General features: G+C 33.5%; 2 protein-coding genes across 2 annotated transcripts; both read right to left on the bottom strand.

Moving 5' to 3' along the window:
• Positions 1–1,919: 1,919 nt before the first annotated feature.
• Positions 1,920–2,765, bottom strand: LOC147279148 (uncharacterized). The gene has a single exon (XM_086252001.1). The coding sequence runs from the start codon at positions 2,733–2,735 to the stop codon at positions 1,920–1,922; it is 816 nt and encodes a 271-aa protein (XP_086108127.1). The 5' UTR covers positions 2,736–2,765.
• Positions 2,766–6,225: 3,460 nt separating this feature from the next.
• LOC147279149 (putative polygalacturonase At3g15720) lies at positions 6,226–9,030 on the bottom strand. Its single transcript, XM_086252003.1, has 9 exons — positions 8,974–9,030; positions 8,690–8,827; positions 8,411–8,548; positions 7,999–8,196; positions 7,859–7,888; positions 7,209–7,416; positions 6,937–7,018; positions 6,665–6,773; positions 6,226–6,555 (listed from the first exon to the last, which is right to left on the bottom strand). The coding sequence occupies exons 1-9, from the start codon at positions 9,028–9,030 to the stop codon at positions 6,226–6,228; spliced, it is 1,290 nt and encodes a 429-aa protein (XP_086108129.1).
• Positions 9,031–11,007: the final 1,977 nt, after the last annotated feature.

Here is an 11,007-nt window from a genome sequence, read left to right on the forward strand (position 1 = left end):
AAATTGATATTTTTTATAGTTAATGAACCAAATTGAAATTTACTGTAAAATTCATGAACTATTTTTATATTTAACCCAAAGTAAAATATGTTATGAAGTTGTACGAAATCAGAGATAATTGGGAGAATAGAGTGTGTCCATTTCTTTCATTAGATTGCCTATAGGCAAAGGGGTACTTCGAGCCCACTCATATTATCTGGTGTACCCCAAAATGTTTACTTGGGACTCCAAGATGTTTACTTGAGTACTCCAAATCTGCCTATTTTACTTGAGAAAAGTCACTAATAAATGGAAATTGCATAGCAACTCTAATGTTTCTTCTTTGTGGACAACCACATACATTACGTTATTTACAACAAAATTTGACTAATAGAAATTAGCAAACAAGTGAAAGAATGAACTATAAAGCCTTCTACTCTTGCACACTTAAAAAAAGTGTATAAATAGAATCCCTAACTACACATATTGAGAAAAGCTTTAGTGAAACTACCATGCCAATCTAGTCACACAAAAAATGTTATTTGTTCATATTTTATAGTAGAATAATAAAAATAATTTTCTTTGATTAAAATGCATGATAAAAGTATGTCAATATGGCGACGTGGTATGATTACCTAATTAAATTTTATTTTATAAATATTAACAAAATTTTTTTATTACAATTTGGATATGATAATCAACTTAAATCCGATATTTACAATTCAAGAAAGTACAATTTTTTTCTATATGAGATACGCTAAATTTCGCATGTTGTTGTATGTTAGAATCACTGAATTTGTTAAGTGTACCTAATGACGTGTCAGTATTATCGTATTAAATGAGAGATGCTAAATATCGCATATTATCGTTAGCACCCTATCCTCCGTTTTCAAAAATATGGCAAGTAAAACATACATTGCAAAGGTACTTAACCAGAAAAACTCCTAAAGGCAATTTATTACTTTGATCCATGAATGTGTGTGCATTGGTGCATTCACCTCTATAGGTGACAACCAAGCTACAACAAAAGTACAAGACTGGTTCTCATCACCTACTCATGATGATCTCGGCGTTCATACTTTCGAGCCCAGATGTGTTTGCACGTTGATTCGAAACACGATTCCCCTTCAGAATTTGATCAACAAAGATGACAGAACCCAAAACCATTTTAGCATACATAACTACTCATTGGACCCCCAATTTTACTTATTTATGGAAAACCACATAAATTACGTTATTTACAACAAAATATGACTAATAACAATTAGCAAACTAGTGAAAGAATGAACTATAAAGCCTTCTACTCTTGCACACTTAAAAAAAATGTATAAATAGAATCCCTAACTACACATATTGAGAAGAGCTTTAGTGGAACTACTATGCCAAGTTACTATATGCTGAGGTGATCTAGTCACACACAAAAAGTTATTAATTTGTTCATATTTTGTAGTAGAATAATAAATATAATTTTCTTTAATTATAATACATGACAAGAGTATGTCAATGTGACGACGTGGTATGATTACCTAAATTTTATTTCATAAATATGAACAACATATTTTTTTATTACAAGTTGGATATGATATTCTACTTAAATCTCATACTTACATTTTAAGAAAGTACGATTTATTTCTATATGAGAGATGTTAAATTTTGCATGTTGTTGTATGTTAAAAATATTGAATTTGTTCAGTGTATCAAATGACGTGTCAATATTATCGTATTAAATGAGAGAAGCTAAATATCGTATGTTGTTGTTAGCACCCTACCCTCCATAAGCAAAAACATGGCAAGTAAAAGAGACATTGCAAAGGTACTAAACCTGAAAAACCCCTAAAGGCAATTTATTATTTTGATCCATGAATGTGTGTGCATTGGTACATTCACCTCTATAAGTGACAACCAAGCTACAACAAAACTACAAGATTGATCCTCATCACCTACTCTTGATGATCTCGACGTTCGTACTTCCGAGCCCAGATGTGTTTGCCATTGATTCGAAACTTCGAAACACGATTCCCCTTCAGAATTTGATCAACAAAGATGACAGAATGCAACACCATTTTAGCATACAGAGGCTGCTCGGAAGCAACATTTTCCATCTCCACACTCTCCACACAATCAACCCCAAGCGAAGTGTTGAAAACCTCCTTGACTTCATCTATTGAAACAGGAAACCCCCTTGAGAATGTGAGAAACATAGTCCTATCATCCTTTGACATGTCAATAGATGGGCTCCAACTCCATATGGATATCCCTCCAGTGGGGAGAAAACTGTTTGTGTTCGATCCCCCCGGGACTATATCGAGACTCCCAAACACTGGATGTGGGAATCCAGGGATTATAAGAGGCTGCTGGACTGGACTATTATTATTACACAAAACCCTCTGCAAAATGTCAGTGAAAACTCTAGCACAAACATTGTTCAAATAATTCTTTAACCCACTGATTGTAGTGAACCTGTTTTGGATGAACATTATTTGGTGTGGGATCTCCTTGGCCATGAGTCTTGAAGTCAAGACAGTGCCTTCAGCAGCGGGTCGGATAGTAGTTGTACCGTTACTCGAAGAGCCCTGCAGATACCTCAAGCAGAACACAGCTTCATCAGCCAAAGCATTGACTATTGAATCTGGCAACCCAACCATGTAAGCTATAAGGTTGGGGTACCCATTTGCCTCAAGCCACATCCACAAGGCCATGACCAGCAAGGACTCAGCTGGGTCTCTAATGAAGTTGATGACCAATCGAGAAAACATTTCTCGGTCGATTTTGTGGAAAGCATGGAGCTGCTCTTGGGTTGCAGTTGAGGGCCTTGGTGTAGGGACCATGTTCATAGCGAGTGAGTCCATAATGAGTGAGTTCATAGTGAGTGAGTGAGTGTTTGTGTGTGTGGAAGAAATTGAAGAAATTGTTATGAATTGAAGGGTTTGTGGTAATAATTGGTGTGTATAATAGTACATTATAAAGAACCCCAATTGAATCATAATATGGTAAGTGTTTGGCAGATATGAACTCATTAGGTAACATCTCAAATTCTGGTTTTCAGTTCGTGTGTATACAGCATGTTTTTCATAAGCACAAGGCCTGAATTCATTAACCTGCCATTTATGTACTTCCACTCTACAACTATTTATAATATTTTAAAGCAATTCCCTTTTATGATTATCTAATTTACACTACATGAATTCTTTAAATTCACAGTCACTCAAGGACTTGGATATATTAGACCATTTCAAGCATGGCATCCATATGCATGTTTGCCCCCCTTTTGACTGTGAATAATGAAGAAGATGTAAATTGACTCATACAAGTTTAATTCATACGATAGACTAGTTTTGTTTTAGAAAAAAAAATAATAATAATAATTTAGCCGCTTTGTTTAATTCATGAACTAGTTATACATTGACTCAATGACCCATGACAAAGTTACAAAAAAGCTGTTGTGAGTCTGTGATTCATGTTCAAACATTAATGTTTACAACTTCTAAATATTAGAAGATAATTAAACTTCTTACTCTTTGGATGAACTACGTACTCTACCAATTTTGAGCAAAATTTATTCGAGTACGTCCGCAAGTAACACAAAATTAGTGGGTCAGGATCATTGTTATGTGGTGGACCACTCAAATATTTTATATTAGAACTGAACATATTATATTTAGTGAAATTATATATATATAATTATTCTCTTGACAAATAGTCTGACATGTTATATTATTAGACTGTCAATTTAAATTATTAATTAAGTGAAATTTCATTTTAATGTATATTCTAGATCGACAATTTAACAAAAAATTACCCCCTTAGAAATAAAAAGTTAAATCAATCTAAGAACATCAGCTTATTTGCCTAATTTGAAGACCTCTATGAGGGAAAGAGAAAATTCCAGAACCCCTTGGATGATACTGCAGTGCTTAATTATCTCAATGTCACAACATATATACTTATTTTGGATGGGCCTGCTATTCATTAATTGTATTCTGCAGGATGACTGGGCTGGAGTGTCTGGCCTAGTTTGTTGCCACTGTTTTAGCCAATGTAACAAAGAAAAATTAAAGAAGAACAAACCCATCTCATACAATTCCAGATGATAAAATTAAGGAGAAAACTAGATTAAAATCCTTTATTGTAATTAAATTTTGTGAAAACCAAGACAATTAAGCCCCTGTAGTACTATTTTATTTCGGTGTGACCCCTTAGAAGTATTATCAATTGGAAACGTGGTACTATGCCCTATGGTGTACAATTTATAAGTTCATAAAGGAACTACAACATCTAGTTAGATGAGGTTGATCAACATGAAGCTCATGCACTACTAGTACTGGACAACCCATCTATGTCTGCATGAGACATAGATCTTCTTGTTGGGAGCCGCCATCGGGGTGATATTGACATTATTCATTGTAATGCTGAGACAACCCAAATTCTGGCAACAATCTAATCTAATCGCATTTTTGTTTGTGAAACCACTGTATTGCACATTACTCACATGGATTATAGATGCATTTGCCAAGCGCTCAACGGTCTTTTTTTGCTAATGGATGCGCGTGCATGCATAAAATGTCCTTTAATTTAAATTTGTTACTGAGTGTATTTTCAGTTAAATTAAGGGTTTTTTTCAAATTTGGTACCTGAACTATTACCCGTGTCCCAATTAAGTACCTGAACTTTTATTTGTCCCTATTAGGTACCTGAACTTTTATTTTGTACTAATGTAGTACCTAAATTGATTTCCGTTAAAGAAATGGACGGAAGCTGTGAAATCCAAGGATTTTTTAGTCAATTCAAGTGAGATTGTTTACCCATCATCTCTATTCCCCAGCCTGTCCTTTTCCCCACCATTGTCATCTTCTCTCCTGCGTTAATTGGCATTAGGCCACTGTAAGCCAATAAAAAGTTTATATTTCAGTACTTAGAAGCAAAACACAGCAACAAACAAAAACATAAAACGAAAAACCAAGTCAGATAGATAACAGGATATATAGGATTAGGAGCTTACTGTGACACCGGACTTCTCCTTCTCGTACACAGCTTCATTAGGCAAAGATGACTGTAAAAGTGACAGAGAAAAGTGGGAAAAGTGGTTAAATATGATCAGGCATTCAATGACAGAACAGAACCCAACAAAAGAAATGAATATAAAAAGAGAACCATGTAATAAAGAGAGGTGGCATTGAAGAGAGGTCGAATGGGCTTGTCCCCAGAAGAGGAAAGCCTGCGAAGCGCCAATGCCATTGCCATGTTTTGCTTGATTTCTTGGTTTCAGTTGGGTTGGGTGAGGCTTTGGTGGTTGTAGGAAAACTTTGTGTGAAGGTCATGCCCACTTATGCCAATTAACGCAGGAGAGAAGATGACAATGGTGGGGAAAAGGACAGGCTGGGGAATAGAGATGATGGGTAAACAATCTCACTTGAATTGACTAAAAAACCCTTGGATTTCACAGCTTCCGTCCATTTCTTTAACGGAAATCAATTTAGGTACTACATTAGTACAAAATAAAAGTTCAGGTACCTAATAGGGACAAATAAAAGTTCAGGTACTTAATTGGGACACGGGTAATAGTTCAGGTACCAAATTTGAAAAAAACCCTTAAATTAAATACATTTTTTGTCCTTAAGAGTAATTCTTTCTAATTTATATTTTAACAAGGTTGGAGCAAGAAATCCAAATTGGGCCTCCAAGGTGGTCTTGAGTTGAGGCTTGGGATAAGTTGGGAGTAATAGGCTACTTAGCATTTTGTTTTGTGGGCTAGGTCGGGCAATAGCCAATCATGGGGACCAAGGCCCAAAACATTCAACCAGGGATGGGCCCTGGGCTTAGAGACCCTATAATGTTCATCAATCAACCATAGAAGCTACTTATCCAAAAAATTGGAGTTCTGGACAGACTTAATTCCATGATCCGGCCCATGACTGTTGATCTAAATTATTGACCGTTTTATGACCGTAATAATATGTATCTTATTTGATAAAGCAACATTATCCAAAAGAAAATGTTGGGAATCATCAGGCGGGTTTGAAGTTTTTCATTGGACATACATGCAATTGTCTATGTATGCACCAACGATTGTCAGTCGTTCATGTTCGTGAGTCTCCCATAACACACATCAACACCTTTTCTTATTAGCAATATTCATCTTGGATTCTGACATTGTTTCAATAGTTTTAAGAAGAAAAAGAAAGATATAAATGACATAGAGATTGATCACAAAGATCATAAAAGGAACATAAATATATTAACGGTAATTTATATCCGTTTTGAGAGGCAAGGAACATCAGGGGTAGTAAAGCTTGATCTTCCATTGGCATTCTTACAAAAAGAACCGACTGGCTTTCCAGGCACCATGGATGTTAAGTTGACATGGTCCATCACAATGTTGGTGCAACCCAACTTAGAGCAATCCAATGTTATTGCTTGAGCACTAGCTGAAGTTCCTCGGAAGCCACTAAATGTTACATCGCTCACCTTCACTGATCCTTTGTCATTGAAGTAGTTCTGGTTAATGATAATGGGATGTTTGGTCTCTGTAACTGTGATTTGATTGAAAGAAATCGCCCTAGCATACCCAGATCCTCCCTTGAGAATAAACAAGAGAATATATTGAGAGATTAATTGATAATTAAAAAAAAATATTATGATATGTTCAAGAAATCATATGGGTATTAAGAGGGCATTAATTAATTACCGGCCATGTCTTGATTCTTGCACCATTTTGAGTGTTGAAGAAGCTACAATTGTAAACATACACTTGTTCAACTCTATCCACAGCTCCTTTTTGTCCTAAACTTCCCACACTTGGGGCACACACACATACACAATATTAAATTAGTTTGTTCATAATTCCTTCTTGAACTGTGATTTTCTTTTATTTTTTGGAAAATCATGATTTTATGACTCAAAAAATTGCTATTTGACATGCAAATTGACATAGTAATGGATCCTTTTTGACATATATACCTGATACCATGACCTGGTCCGCATGTGACATGAGATATGTTTATAAAGGAGGAGCCACCCTTTATTGAAATGCAGTCATCACCTGTATATATATATATGCTAAATATTATAAGCAAAGCAAGAAGCAATTTAATTAATACTAACTGTTTATGCAAAAAAAGAACACAAACCGTCGAAAGCTATATATACAATCAAAAGAGCATGAAAAGACAAGCGAATTTATTGTAACTCACTCGACCAATTTGGTCAGAGGAAAAGTTTAATTAAATTACCAGTTTGAATGACAGAGTCAAGTATTTTAACATGAGTTGATCCAGTGATGCTGATGCCATCAGTGTTGGGGCTGTAACCAGGAGCGTTTATATGAATGTTTGAGATAGTTACACCACTACAACCGGATGTCGATATATGGTTTCTTGGGCTGTTCACAGAAGTAAATCCCCTTAGTTGAAGTAGGTCACATTTGTAGAACCTTAGAGCCTGCAAATTTAAACACAATATTCAATTAGTTAATTATATAATCTCACAATTCCTAGCATACATGTTATATTTCAATTTTCAATTAATACTTTTCCTTAATTCATTATCAAAGCCTCAAAGTATATTAAACAAGACTCCCAATGAAAAGTGAAAAAACAAACCAAAGAACTGAATGCATATCTTTAATCTTGGCAATTGCATACACCCAAGATTGAAACATCACAATCTCACAAAAACGTTTTTTAGACAGCGTAATTTAATCTGATGTTCGGTTAATATAGTACGTTGTTCGAATTCTGTTTTTTTTTTTAGAATTATGCACAGAATTTATATGTATAATTTGAAAAAGAAAATATGTGTTTTTAAAATTTATATATATTAGTAGCTAGCTAACTAGTTAGTTTTAGAACATATATAAACATCATTAACTAGAAAGAATTACCGCGGGTGGTTTGCAATTGCTATTAATCACCTGAACAAAGAACACACAAGAAAAAAAATAAATCCCTTTAGCATGAATATTCAATTATCCATTAAGAATATATTAATATATAAAAAAGTAAATTAATGTGCTACACGTACATTTTTGTGTGTGGAAACATTTGTGTTGTGAATAAATAGAGGTATGGGGTGCTGGGTCCACCAAAGTGAACCACGGCCATGAAGCTGTCCTCTTCCCGTGATGACGAGATTCCTCACGTATGAGAAGCACAGCCAGCATCCAGATTCGCAGCCTTCCCATTCACTTAGACTAGAGGGTGCCTCAATATTCCCTAAAACCTAAATTAACAACCTTAAATTAAATTTCGATTGTTATAAAAGCAAAATTATTAAGAGAACGCTTAATTGTCACAATAATAAGGTACGCACGTATGCATGTATGTGTATATAAAATTATTGGACTAAAATCAAAATCTAATGAAACATTCGGGTTCGATGAAAATTAGATCTTATATCCAAAAATGAACATCTTAATTACTACCTGTTTAATTACCTGAATTACAACGCGGAATGCCTTGCAAGGACCAGTAAATTTCAGAGGTTGCAGCATGTATGTTCTGTAAGGTGGGATTTTTAAGGTTTGTGTGCCTCCCACAGTTCCACACACTCTTTTCCAAGCCGCCAAGAAAGCCTAATGAATAAAGAAGTTAGAAAGAGTACTCAACGTGGATGGAGAAACAATCAAACAAATGACATATTAACATGTATATATAGGAAGCTAGATTCATAAATAATTAGTTAGAAGAGAAAGAGTACTCGATCAGAGATTTACTTGGGAATCATCAACTACGCCATTTCCAATGGCACCAAAATCAAGCACATTAAAAGTACCATTTTGGCCATATCCAATGCCAAAAATAGATGAAGCAGCAATAACCAAAAACAGAATTAAGCCAACTGAAGGTAAATCCTGCACAAAATATAAAACGACAAACTTTCAGTACCCTCATTTGATCACAATGGAAAATGAAAGAGACATTGCCCATGAGGACGTGGATGGCTTTTAACCGTTGATGCATATGAACTTCACAATAGTTGAAAATCTTCCACGTGCACGTGTGAGCGACTATCATAATTAAACATGGCTCTTGTCCTATACAAGTTCCTCACCATTATTAGTATATGCAACCAAGGGATGAAGAGAAACTCAATATGTCTTTACTTGAGACAATTATCCTACTCTAGCTCCTAGCCTCCATCTTCTTATATATAGCCTTACTGGAATTTGGACATGGAGTCTCTTTTGCTGGTATCGATCACAATTAATTAATGGCATTAATTAATATATGATATGTCCTGTATGACTGTATCTATATATGTTTATTGAAGACCTGATGATGCCTTAATTTTTTTTTAATTTTTGGGATAAAATCAAATTTACAGCACTGTGCTTTTTGTGACTTGCTAGCTTTAGAGAAAAAGGAAGGAGATACTTATATGATCTTTACATGCATTTTGGTTAGTTTTGAGATTTTCCATTCTTTTAATTTTTCATATCATTAAACAGGATTGACTTAACCTTACTCATTCTACTGTTTCAATAGGTACATAGTTTAGAATGCTTTTTCATTTGAGTAATTCTAAGGGCACCAACTTGTATTTCAACTTTTTAATTTATACCAACCACCTGATGTCAAATATAATATGATAGTTTCTTATTTAAATAATAAATAAATAAATTTTAAAATGAACTTAATTAATGTAAATAAATTAATAAAATATTATCACAACATGAGATAATAGTTGCTACATTTAGTATTTTTCTTTTTATTTTAATATTTTAGAAACGTCTTTGACTAAAGTTGTACTTACGTTAGTAAGGTTTGATCTTTGAGATGGAAAGTTATGATTACATGTTCGTAGCATAGGTCAGACATGTACACGTACATGAATGATCTAAGTCGTATACATACTAACTTTTACCATGGATCCCATAATTAATATACACCATATTCGTCTGAATGACTAACGATAGTAATATTTGTGTGAATGACTACAGCTAGCAAATTTTTTGAGAAAGTAAATTATAAGAATTATAGATCCATTAGCTAGCTTTCACCTTAAGTAGTACGTTAATAAAAAAGCAACAGTTCATAATATGAAAGTACATTCTTATTGTAATTATTCATAACATACAGTAATAAAACTAGCACTCGTGATGTTAATCTGCAATCTGCATAGAATTACGCATGTATACTAATATTATGGCGTTTCTTTCTTTTTCTTCCACATATATATCAATATATCCATCCACTCATAAGTCATAAATCATAATAGTGGGAGAGATTGCGGTTCCTGAAACATGCCTTCCGCCAAAGTCCATTTTTAATTCCATTTGGATATTGACTAAATTAATCTGATCACAGTAATTAATGAATCCAAAAAATTATCTTATCATAATCCAGTGTTTTAATTCTCTTCTACGTACTACTTTCGATAGACTGAAAAGTTTGGATATTAGATCCATATATTGAATGCACGATAAGAGAATCCAGTAATTGACTATGGGTTAATTAAAGAAACTCCAGTAATTTAATATTCGTGGATATCAATTTATAGCAAGGAATAAAATTTCAGGTTTCGAGAAAATTTCGATGGAAATTTCGACGGAAATTTCGAAGGTTTTTAAATTTCGACAGAAATTAGACGAAAACGACGGAAATTGCTATTAAAATACGGAAATTTTGAATGAAACTTTACCATATGTTTATTTAACATATTATCTACTACATTGATAAAAAACATTGAAGAAACTAAATTATATAGTAAATTTCATGTGATATAATATAAATATAATGTACGCTGGAGGTAAATACTATTAAATAAAATTAATATAATGAATAAATAAAATTATTATATTCTTTATACTCTATAATTTATACACTAAATCCTATATACTCTATAATATATACACTAAATTTTATATATTTTATAATGTGTATTCTATATTCTTTAGGATATGGTATAACCGTATAAGATATTAGGGTTTATGCTCTTTAATTAAGATATTTTTAATTATTTTTATATAGAAATGTATTAAGATTTAGGATTTAAAAACAACTAAACGAAACCCCAAATTTTTCTTTTCTT

Source organism: Dryas octopetala, chromosome 7 (genome assembly GCF_963921425.1).
Source record: "Dryas octopetala chromosome 7, drDryOcto1.1, whole genome shotgun sequence".
NCBI classification, from domain to species: Eukaryota; Viridiplantae; Streptophyta; class Magnoliopsida; order Rosales; family Rosaceae; genus Dryas; species Dryas octopetala.